Source organism: Xenopus laevis, chromosome 8L (assembly GCF_017654675.1).
Source record: "Xenopus laevis strain J_2021 chromosome 8L, Xenopus_laevis_v10.1, whole genome shotgun sequence".
Taxonomy (NCBI): Eukaryota; Metazoa; Chordata; class Amphibia; order Anura; family Pipidae; genus Xenopus; species Xenopus laevis.
The window spans coordinates 115,768,149-115,780,898 of NC_054385.1; the positions used below are offsets into that span (position 1 = coordinate 115,768,149).

The following is a 12,750-nucleotide window of genomic DNA, read 5'->3' on the forward strand; positions in this document are numbered from 1 at the left end:
TTGAAAGGAGAACTAAACCCCCATACCAAAAGAGCCCCCTTAACTGACAAACATTGCCCCCTCCCTCCCCACAATGTGCATTAAAAAAAAACCTTAAAAAAATCTGACCCTAATTTTCCACCACTTCCTATTCTTTCGGGACTCATGCCAACACAAAACCTGTGGAAGCATGTGAGTCCCAAAAGAATATGAAGCAGTGGAGGATCGTGCCCTGGTGCTACACTGTGATGCTCTGCATTTTAGGCTCAGATTTTTTTTAAGGGTCTTTTTTTTTTTTACTAATGCAAAGTGCGGGGAGGGAGAGAAGAGGGGAGGGGGGGCAAAGCCAGACAGTTAAGGGGGGCTTTTTTGGGATGGGGGTTTAGTTCTCCTTTAAAGTGCAGGGCAGGTGCAAAGTGCAATTAATGTGGTAGACTGCACCCTTGCACCTAATTTTTCATTTTGCACTCTACCCTGCACGTAATAAATTACTCTTACATACACAGGACCAGAACTTGGTTTAGGGAGAAGTGGTACATACCACTGCTGCCTTATTAACTCTGGCTCAGGAACACTGGTTTGGAGGGCAAGCAAGTGGCAAGCAGGGGTTGAAGATGGTCGGGCATGTTTTGGGCATCCTTTCCTTTTGGCCCAATTCTGTGTACAGATATAAAGGCCCGTTTAAAAACCCCATGGGTGCAAGTGCAAGCACACTAAGGGGTTCACTCCTGCCCCCCTCAGTGCTAAGTTACAGAGCACTTGTACCAGCAGATTATGATGCTCTCTGTACTGAAAAATTACACTTTTTTTGCTGACATCACAAGGCATGATAATATTCCATAAAGAGAACAACTGCATCAGTAAACATGGCACCTCTATACCTATCAATTGTGACTTTGGTACTATAAGAGCAAGGTGTCTTACACCGTCTATTTTATTTTGTTCAATTCCTTTGGTGTGAATGGAATAGAATTTAAAAGGTTTTAAATAGGAATGGGCGAATTTCTTCACCTTGTTTTGCCGCGGAAATGACGCCCATAGACTTGTATGGCGGAGTTCATCAAAAAAAAAAAGTGTGCATCAAAAAAAATGTTGACGCCCATAGACTTTAATGAGCATCGTCGACATTTCGCCAGTGGTGAATTTTTGGCAAAACGAAACGGTTCAAATTCGCCCATCCCTGGGCTATACTTACACCAACTAGCTGCTGGCACTTACTAACTCTGGCAATGTGGGAAAAACACTGCATAATGGACAAACACAGAGGAAAGTATTTTGTAGTTTTACAGCAATAAATTTATAGTTTATTAAACCAACACTTCAACAACATAGAGGCGTGTCTTCCTCAGGACAATAAGCAGGCAGTAGTCTGGAAACAACACATAAAAAAAAAAGATAATACAAGAAGGCCTATAAATAAAGAAAGCAAATAAAGGATAAGAAAAACAATTAAACTGAACCATCAGTACATATGACCAGTTAATAATTGCACACTTTTTTACCAAGTGTTAATGATATCACTCAACCAAAACACATCAATCATTTTATATTTAATTTATTTTATTTTGCATGCTTAAAAAATGTGTTCCATCATGGAAAAAGATCCATTTGTTAATTGCCATTATCATCTTTTTCCGGAATATTTTGCCCCATCTTGGAACATTTTGCCCTAACACTATAGTTGATGATTTCCAAGAATTTAGAAGAAGGGCATGGCACCGATACATGTAGAGAGATCTTAAAGACTAAGGCAAGTGGAATTGAGGGAGGTAAAGTACTGTATTCAAATTCATTACCAAGCTCAAGGCCAAAAGTAGCCTTTTTAAATGTATGTTCTATGCAGTCTACTAATACTAATGTCATATAAAAACGACAATATTTTCAAAATGTTGCTTAATCATATGCTAGATAAAATGTGTGTTAATTGTACTATTTTGTTTTAAGATTTCATATTAGATATTACCGCTACCTCCTATCCATGGTGTACGCAATTATGGAAGTAAATAACTCTTCTGACATTTTGCCAAATATTACGCTGGGATTCCAGCTCTATGATTCATGTTATAATGAAGTACGTTCTCTGATGGGGACATCATGGATCCTATCAGGAAAGGAGAATTTTGTGCCAAATTTTAACTGTCGAAATATCCTGCCAAGCGCGATTGTCGGGGACATGCCTTCTAAAGCCTCAATGCCTATTGCCAGAATTTTGGGACTCTACAGATACCCTCAGGTAAGGAAATACTACCGCTCTTCAAACTCAAACCTTAAACTATGACACTAAAGCTTTGGGAAATAGTTATAATTGAGTTATAATTACTACCTTTCACAAAAAAGAGAAAATAATCTTCATGAAATAAACAAAGTTTCCCCAAAGAATAAAAATAAAGGGGCCCATTCATTAAGTTCGAGTGAAGGAATAGAAGAAAAAATACTTCGACCATCGAATGGGCTACTGCGACCTTCGACTATGGCTTCGACTTGGAATCGAGCTATTTGAGCTAAAAATTGTTCGACTATTCGACCATTCGATAGTCGAAGTACTGTCTCTATAAGAAAAAACTTTGACCCCCTAGTTCGCCACCTAAAAGCTACCAAAGTCAATGTTAGCCTATGGGGAAGTTCCCCTAGGCTTGGCTATCTTTTTTTGGTCGAATGATAATCCTTTGATTGATGGATTTTAAATCCTTCGAATCGTTCGATTCAAAGGATTTAATCGTTCGATCGAACTATTTGCACAAAATCCTTTGACTTCGATATTCGAAGTCGAAGGATTTTAATTCCCCAGTCGAATATTGGGGGTTAATTAACCCTCGATATTCGACCCTTGATACATTTGCCCCAAAGTGTCCATTAAAAAAATCCAAAGATTTCTGAGCACAAATGAGCTGGTTAGCAGCTTGTGTTTATGGATGGCATAAATCCATATAATCTGGCCAGGAATTTCCCATGATTGTGTTGCATATTAAATTAAAAAGAAAGAAAAAAGTACCCCACTTGCTTCAAACTCGCTCAGCAGTCTCTAGTTAGTTTACAGCTACCTAATTATAATAATCTCAATTGCGTGCAGAATTACTAATTACTTTGTAGTAATCGTATGAATTCAAGAAAGTGCTTGTGCTATAATTTAACCGGTTAAAATCCCAATTGATTATGTATTAATTAAATAAATGTGATACAATTCATTCTGTTATATATAAAGGGGGTTAAAAAATTGTACTAATACAATTGACGCCGGCGCCTGTTTTTGGCGCCGGCGTCCGTTTTTTCTGAAAATTTTTTTTGACGCCAGCGAATTTTTGCCGCCAATTTTCGCGGGCGTTTCGCAGCCAGCGAATAAATTCGCGAAACGCCCGCGAAAATTCGCGGCAAAAATTCGCTGGCGTCAAAAAAAAATTGCGCAAATTCGCCGCAAATTCGCGCCTGGCGAATAAATTCGCCCATCACTAATCAATTCTATTTCACAATAGTTTATATCCTTTTGCAACAAGATGTATTAGTCTAAAAGTTAATAATAACCCCCTCCAATCACTTTGTGTTAAAAAAACTTTAAAGTGCAAGTGCTTAAACAACTAATGAAGACTGGTAATCAACATAAATTCATCCGAACTTAACAATAATTCATAGAATTTAAAGTGCTTGATAGTGCTTTGCAATAAATTATAGTTGAGGTAATTAATTAAATAGAGACCGCAATAAATAGGATAAATATTAAAAAACACACAATGCTCTGCTTCAGGAATTAAGTCAGAAATGGAAAAGAAGAGGAGGTGGAGTTGTCCCAAATCTACTACCTAGTTTTTTTCTATCCCTGGGACACCACAAAGACAAAGAAGGCAGGGTACCCGAGACTGTGGTCTTGATTGTTAATCCTGTCCTAGTACTAGAGCTATATAGGCCTAAAAAACCACAAATCCACAGGCTCTTGTGAGCTTTAGTATCAGAGAGAATAGCGAAGAACCGAGCACTGGTTGAGATTTGAAACCTCCCCACCCCTTCCACTACTTTGAAAACCCAATTGACTTTAAATCTTAAAAAGTTAAGGTTAAAAGGACTCAGAACGCCGACGCGCGTTTCGCAATACTGGCTTTGATTACGCCTTGACAAAGCCAGTATTGCGAAACGAATTATTGTTAAGTCCGGATGAATTTATGTTGATTACCAGTCTTCATTAGTTGTTTAAGCACTTGCACTTTAAAGTTTTTTTAACTCAAAGTGATTGGAGGGGGTTATTATTAACTTTTAGACTAATACATCTTGTTGCAAAAGGATATAAACTATTGTGAAATAGAATTGATTATAGCTACGGTATATTAGTACAATTTTTTAAGCCCCTTTATATATAACAGAATGAATTGTATCACATTTATTTAATTAATTCATAATCATTTGGGATTTTAACCGGTTAAATTATAGCACAAGCACTTTCTTGAATTCATACGATTACTACAAAGTAATTAGTAATTCTGCACGCAATTGAGATTATAATAAGTAGGTAGCTGTAAACTAACTAGAGACTGCTGAGCGAGTTTGAAGCAAGTGGGGTACTTTTTTCTTTCTTTTTAATTCATTAGTTTGTACTGACTAAGGTCAGACCTCCACTTCTACCGCAGGATAAATAAATTTGATAAGGGATCACTTTTTTTGTTTGATTGTGTTGCATATTAGTCATGAACATCAATGATATGAGTTAACTTGATACTTCCAGTAGGTACATTGATTTAAATATTTCAAAATATTATGATTACAGACTTACTGTCTGTATACGAAGGAATTGACCAAACACACGCGGGGTAGTGAAGTGGCTTGAGCCCATGCACGTTTATTATCAAGCAATGTAGCATTTCGGGATGAAGAAGGGTCCCATCCCCAAAACATTACATTCTGTGATAAATAAAGCATTTAGCATTTGGGAAAAAAGCTTATCTTGTATCATAAAAATGATAAAGATGTCATTTGAGAATCTGAAACTGAAATAGGGGAAGTTTTTCTCATTAATTTGAATCTGAGACAAAGTGCCTCATTGTTCTATGTTAGAAATTCAATCAAAAAGTCTCAAAAGAATGAACAATATAATGTTCTTGAAATGTTTCCAAAAAATATTTGTCCCATGTGAACTGTCTTTAACATTTATAGTGTTAGTCCGATTTACCTACAAATATAAAATATAAGCTAAATGTAATAAATAATAAGTCTTAAACTGAAAAAAAATATTTGAATAGATATGCACAAAATGTTCATGATTACAATGTAATATTGTTCTTACTTTGGTTTTAATGATATGGGAGGGTCTGTCAAAAAAAAAAAAAAAATATATATATATATATATATACAGTATATATATATATATATATATATATATATATATATATATATATATATACACAGTATATATATATATATATATATATATATATATAAATATATATATATATATATATACATACATACATACATACATACATATATATATATATATAATCTGTAGGAATTACAGATTACTTAAAAGCCCATAATGCTGAATGTTTCTTTGGAAGAGGTCATGCCAAATAAAGAGAGAAGCAGGTATGGTCTTTCTCCTCCCAAAGAAAATACCCTTTTTCACTTAGGTAGGACTGATGCATGGACACTGCCTTGGCGGGGCGCATCAGCTTATGCATACTTTGTACAAACCATGTAACTAAAGGTGTCTCTTTTTGCCAAATTCAGATAAGTTCTCTTTAATCCAATTGTTCCTTAAAGTTGTATAATGATAGTGCTGGGTTATTTTGTTTAGTTCAGTATATATATATATATATATATACATAGAGCTGTATCCAGTTTTTTATTGTTGCCTATGACTGGTAAGCATAAAACACGTTAGGCTTTTTGTGAGAAATTAATGCATTTTAACTTGATATAATAAATGTACATTTTTATTTTGAGTTGCATGAGTATCTTTTTTTGCTGTTGATATATTACCTCTTTTGGTCACTAGAGGTCTCTCTGCGCTCTTCAATTAGATACCACTCTGTAGCCAATTCTATTCATGTAATATTATTCTTAGACAGATATTACATCATAAATTGCACAGTTAAGGGTTTAAAAAAGGTATTCTTTTGACACAAAGATTGCTTTTTCAATAAGACATTCTATTACATACACTGCAATCTTCTGGGGGTTGGGGTCGCCAAACACTTTCCAAATTCCCAAATACACAAAAGGGACACTTGTTAACACAAAAGAATAATTGTTTACATTGTAAAAAAAAAAATCCATTAACGTCTTTTATGACATTCACCCTGAAGTTTTCCTACATGGAAACACAATTTTATTTTATACTGTTATATTTCCTTCTTTACCAGATCAGCTATGCCTCGGCTCATCCCATCCTGAGTGACAAAACACAATTCCCATCCTTCCTAAGGACTATGTCTAATGCTAACTATGAAATGTTTGCAATTGCTCGATTAGTACAGTATTTTAATTGGACCTGGGTGGGTATCATCACCTCAGATAGTGATTTAGGACGTTCAGGTACTCAACTTTTAACCAATGAGATTGAGAGTAATGGCGGATGCATTGCTTTCCAAGAAATTCTACCCCTCTACGCTTCTATGGAGTCTGTGTATCGCATTGTAGACGTGCTGAAGAAAACTGAAGCTACTGTAATCATTGTGTACACTACAATGGAAAATCTCATTCCTCTAATGGAAGTCGCTTCATTTAACAATATCACTGACAAAGTGTGGGTTGGCACAGGAAGCTGGTCTATTACTTCTGACTTCCCTAGAAGGGAAATATTAACAACCTTAAATGGGAGCCTTGGTCTTTCATTTCAAATTGGAAAAATTCCAGGATTCAAGCAATTCCTTTACAGCATTCACCCTACAAAATATTTAGATGATTTATACATAAAAACTTTTTGGGAACATGCTTTTGGTTGTATTTGGCCAGCTAATCAAACCACTCCTTTAAAAAAAGGCTCAGTTTGGTGCACTGGAACGGAAAGACTGGACACCATTGATACATCTGTGTATGATGTCAACAAATTTATATACACATACAAAATTCACAATGCAGTCTTTGCAATTGCACATGCTTTACACCAGATGTATATCTGTGTGCCAGGGTATGGGCCTTTTACAAATGGATCATGTGCAGATATACATAACCATCAGCCTTGGCAGGTAAAATACAGCTATTTTCTCATTTTCTTTCTTTCTTTGGATGCAATTTTCTTTTTAAATAAAGCCTCTATAAAAATAATTAATCTTTAGAATTTCCAATAGGCATCTAATTTACCACCTTCTATCCATCACTTAACTTAGTTAGGGAGCACCAGTGGGTGTAAGATGCAAAGGAGAACCATCCTTTCTGCCTGCCAAATGGCATGATATAAGTACAGGGCTGTCTCATTCAGTAAGGGGAGGCTTACGTTAAGAATAGTGATTGGCGAATTTGCGCCATTTCTTGTTTTTGACGCCAGCGCCCGTTTTTGACGCTGGCGTCTGTTTTTTTTTACGGACGCCAGCATCCATTTTCGTGACCGTTTCGCAAATTTATTCGCCGACGGCAAATCGCGCAAATTTGCCGCAAATTCGCACCTGGCGAATAAATTCACCCATCACTAGTTAGGAGTAAAGAAATGGGCTAACCTTATCAGAGTGGTTAATATCAGGGGGCTACTGAAAGTTAGTTCTCTTTTAGCTCTGCAATGTGGGAGCAGCATCTCAACCTCCCTCACTGTTTAGCTTAGCAGGGGGTTTGTATGTTATGGTGGGACTGTTTTTTTTTTACTTGTCACGCCAGTGGGTGGCAGGGGGAATGCTTGCCAGTGTTGATAGGGGCTGATTTTCCCCTGCTTCAGAATTTATTTACAACCTTCTTGGGGTCTAGATTGGGGTTTGGAGTGTGGCTTGCCGTGCCTTCACTTGCTCTCCCATGTCTAGCAGTACTGGGTGAACAGGAATGGCAGGCAGTCTGTTCACAACTTTGCTCTTTGGCTTTTATTACATATGTTTCAAATGTATGTGTGCCATTTGTTCTAAAACACCTATGTATTTGTTTTTATCAGTTGCTTTATTACATCAAACATGTTAAGTTCAACAACACTGCAGGGGAACCCATCTTTTTTGATGAGAATGGCGATGTTCCAATCTATATGGATATTCTGAACTGGCAGCTTTTCCCAAATGGAAGCAATCGATATGTGCATGTCGGCAGCTTTGATGCCAGCGCCCCAAAAGGCCAAGAACTTAAGATTGAGCTGCAAAATATTTTATGGAATCAAGGACACGTAAGTACAAGCAAGTAAGAGCCAATTAGCAACAGAGAACTGGCGGAAACATATAGGGGCATATTTATTATTCTTTGTCAAACAAAATTCACTGAAAAAAAATGGTGTAAAAGCTGTGTTAAATAAATGGCAAATTTATCAAGGTGTGTTTCATTTTACACCATGCAAATGCCAAATTTAACACCATTATTTTGCACAGCTTCAGACCTTTAGAAGTGAGTTTCAGTGGAAGTTGCTCAAAGATAAAAGCACGTTAAAAAAATTACGCCATTTTGATGCCATTTTTTAAACAGCGATGCCTGGCGTTGTGTGGCATATCATTCCACCATTTTTATACCACATAATAAATCTGCCCAATATTGCATTGGCCTCAATGTAATGTAACTGTCAAGATGGTAGAGTGGAGTAAACACATGGGTTCCAAGTTTCTGACCAGGGCACCTCTGTATGGGGTTTATGGGCTACAATTGCATTTTGTTGGATACAACGCTAGGAACTAGTGTTCCTAAATAAAAGAATCATATATTAAATAAGTAAATATATGTTTTCTTACACATAGCACCAATGAGCCAATTGCAAAAAAATTCTGTTTAAATGATGACTGAATGATATTTTTCCTTTAAAATATTTTTCTCCCAGCATTAAAGTCGCTAAAACTTAAAACAGTACAATAAAACGTACTTACTCCACAAGTACCAAGTACAACAAGTCGCATTTACTTGTTTGAACACAAACATTGGATTCGTTGCCTCGAGTTGCTAGACCATGTGCAAAAGTTACTTCTTTAATTACTTTTCAATTGAAGGTTACACTATGGGGTGAACCTTCTGAACCATAGGGTATCATTTCCAAACATAGTGCATGTTACACATCTATTAACACACACGCTATACTTGCCTTGCATGGTTTTAACTACCAGGGAAAACACAGGGTCAACTAACTATTAAATCACCATTTTATACAGTTTTATGGCTGTGATTATCTCCAGAAAATTTTTGTATTGGAGAAAAGAAAGAAAGTATCCCCGTCTTTTTGATCAGAAAAAACACACAAAAAGTTATATATTATCACTATGTAATTTGATTTCAGTTAAACCATTTAATCTCGTGATTCTATATCTGTTGGTTCCCCCCTTAATAATTCGTCCCTCAAAGTGCTAGTGCTTAACCTTAATTAAATAGCATTAAATAGAGTAAAACTAAGACACAATTGATTTTTCTTTTAAATATTGTATATACTTTGTAATTTCTAACTCATGAACAATTCATTTAACATTAATTGATTGTTGAATTACTAAAAATCAACTAAAACACCAATAAGGGTGATAAAGTGCCACCAGATTGTGATCAATTCACTTATGAATCAATTAAAGTGCAATTGTTAATATCTCTGATTCCAAGAAAAGGTAAGACAAGGAAATTGGTAGATGGGTGGAGAAGTCCCGTATTTTCTAGTTGATTGTTTTACTAACTGCGGGACCCCACAAAGAAAGAGTCAGTGCTTCTGGAACTGTGGTCTCAATTCTATTTTAACTAACTGGATTGAGAAGCTATCTTTTCTAAAAAAAACACACAAATTCCAGAGCACTTATAGTGAAAACAGTAAAACAAGAATGCAGATAAGGAATCTCCTTAGTCTGGGCTAAGAGAAGGGCCCAGATAACTATAAAAAGTTTTTTGTAAGAGAACCCCCAAGGTTTTATCTAAAATTGTATAAACCAGTGAGAAATAGCAAGCCTTGCTTATATATCTGAAGTTAGATCATTCCTTTTTATTGGTATCTCCAGAAAATGTCAATGCACCTTCAATTTACCAACCCTGAATTAATTTGCAGCTGCACTGAAAAATGCTGCATAAATTACAATGCACACATTTTTTCCAGTTCTTACTATAAAGCTGGAATGCTGCTTTATGGGTAAAAAATGTGCAAGGGTATGTTAACAATGGAGAGATTGCAGCAACAAGTCATTTTTTTGCGCAGCCTGCATCCGGTCCCTGTCCTCAACACCTGCCTAAGGGCATAAAACAGGGCCAAGCTGCACCTCTTGACATTTCTGAACCAGTTACCAATGTTCAATGCAGAGACTAGCAACCCCAGGCACGCAAGAGCTCTGTCAATAAGCATTAAGATGCATGGTCTTGCAACCTTAGTATTTGCAACAGTGGGTACATTTGAACCTGGGCAGTAACCCATAGCAACCAATCGGTGATTAGCTGCAGTTTCAGGACTGAAAGCAAGCCTCTGCTTTGTTGCCAAGGGTTATTTTTTTTTATAAATTAATCCCATTGTATGTTATGGAATAATCTTGCCTCAGTCTTTGTTGACACTGTTTCACTAATCTCCATCTCATTTTCCTTTCTCTTAGGTTCCCATCTCTGTGTGCAGTGACTCATGTCCAAGTGGTCACAGAAGAGCCACACGCCAAGGCAAACAGATCTGTTGTTTTGATTGTGTGCCTTGCTCTGAAGGACAGATTCTAAATCCTAATGGTATTATCTCTTTAAAGTCAATTCTTTCTCAAAGTTTGCCATAAACTTTACTTAAAATAATACAGTAGACATTCCATGTGCTACAAAAATCCAATTAAATATTGTGTGGAAGACCATTAAGACTCTTAAAGGATACCTGCCACCCCTAAATTATTTCCCCCACTGAAGGTGCAAGCTGAGTCTTTGAGTCAGTTGGGGGAAACAATTGTTTTTTTAATGGCCCATGTGAGTGCTAAACCGGGCACACCAAGAGAGTGCTCCATTGTGGCACTGAGAATTTGTGCCACAGCTTTCTCTTATACTGCACATGCATGTGCCACACAACATGGCTACCTGACCAGGAGCTCCATTCCGGTGTCGGCAGTCTAGCGCTCCTGAGGTCCATTCATTAAAAAAATGTATAGTTCACCTAAAACAATATTAGACCATAACTCCAATGCCTGAAACACTTTGGGGGTGACATTTGCCCTTTAAAGTTTTCTACATTTGTATATGGTATGTAATGAAGAAAATAACAACTTACTATCTGGATGGTGATTTTAAAGGTCAGTTTACTATTAGCCACCTTCCGGTTCAAGCATATCAGTGTCAGAAAACATGACAAAGATATTTATGTTGCATGCATTTTCTTGCCGGTTTGCTTATTTATTTAGTGATAATTATTTTAAAGCCCTCAACACCTGTTAGGCCACTACTTATATCCAATGCTGGTGTGGCTGTTGTCCAATAAGATCTTTGATTATCTTTGTTTGATATTCCATTGATGTATATTTCAACTAATACACACTGCTCTTTGAAGTTTTTTTAAGTATATGTCCTCTTCTTCTAGATGACAGTGAGTGCATCAAATGCCCAGAAGACAAATGGCCAAATACCAGAAAAGAAATATGTCTGCCAAAACCCATTCAGTTCCTTTCCTATGAGGAGATGCTTGGCACCAGTCTTGCTTGTATATCAGTTTTGCTCTGTCTTCTCACCTTCTCAGTGTTCTGCCTGTTTATAGCCAAGCGCAAGACTCCCATAGTGAAAGCCAACAACCGAGAGCTCAGCTTCCTTCTTCTAATCTCCCTCATGTTATGTTTCCTCTGCTCCCTAGTATTTATTGGCCAACCAAACATGATAACCTGCATGATACGCCAGGTGGTGTTTGGTATCATTTTTTCAGTTTGCCTTTCTGTTATACTGGCGAAGACAATGACTGTTATTTTGGTCTTCAGTGCAACAAATCCTCATAGCAAGCTTAGGAGGTTGGTGGGGCTTCGTATACCGTTCTATATTGTTCCTTCCTGTACAATGGTTCAAATAGCCCTATGTATTGCTTGGCTGGCTATTGATCCTCCATTTTCAGAATATAATATGGAAGCAGAAATAGGGACAATTGTAATTGAATGCAATGAGGGGTCCAATGTGTTGTTTGCTTGTGTCTTGGGTTACATGGGCCTCTTAGCTTCTACCAGCTTGTTAGTTGCCTTTCTGGCCAGGAAGCTCCCTGACTCATTTAATGAAGCCAAATTCATTACATTCAGTATGTTGGTATTTGCCAGTGTTTGGGTGACATTTATTCCAGCTTACCTTAGCACCAAGGGAAAGCATATGGTAGCAGTTGAGATCTTTGCGATCATATCTTCAAGTGCTGGGCTACTTGTATGCATATTTCTTCCAAAATGCTATATCATTTTAATACATCCTGAAATGAACAGCAAACAACATATTAAAGGGAATAACAATAAAAGATGGTGAAATACAACTTGTACATATTTTGTCATACAGTGTATATATATATGTTCCATATTTGAACACAATGTAACAAACTGTATAGAAAGGAAAATAAATCATTTGAGAGCTTAAAAAATTAAATTTGCTTTCTTATTAATTATTAGACTGAGGTTTAGGAAATGGTAAAACAAATGATAAATAATATATGTACGCCTACAGAAAGTTATGTAGTAGTGATATAATTATGTAATTGTTACACATTTAATTAAAGGATTGATACAAGATATG

At 36.5% G+C, this 12,750-nt stretch overlaps 1 protein-coding gene across 1 annotated transcript; it reads left to right on the forward strand.

Annotated features, from left to right (window-relative positions):
- The first annotated feature begins 1,957 nt into the window (after window positions 1-1,957).
- On the forward strand, window positions 1,958-12,486 carry LOC108699039 (extracellular calcium-sensing receptor). Its single transcript, XM_018230898.2, has 5 exons — window positions 1,958-2,212; window positions 6,324-7,148; window positions 8,036-8,257; window positions 10,623-10,746; window positions 11,576-12,486. The coding sequence occupies exons 1-5, from the start codon at window positions 1,958-1,960 to the stop codon at window positions 12,484-12,486; spliced, it is 2,337 nt and encodes a 778-aa protein (XP_018086387.2).
- Window positions 12,487-12,750: the final 264 nt, after the last annotated feature.

What these genes read in the sequence shown, in the direction of transcription:
- LOC108699039 (XM_018230898.2), top strand. Translation starts at nt 1,958, where the DNA reads ATGGTGTACGCAATTATGGAAGTAAATAACTCTTCTGACATTTTGCCA. An exon ending in ATAACCATCAGCCTTGGCAG is followed by an intron (nt 7,149 to 8,035) that starts GTAAAATACAGC and finishes TGTTTTTATCAG; the next exon opens with TTGCTTTATTACATCAAACA. An exon ending in ACAGATTCTAAATCCTAATG is followed by an intron (nt 10,747 to 11,575) that starts GTATTATCTCTT and finishes CTCTTCTTCTAG; the next exon opens with ATGACAGTGAGTGCATCAAA.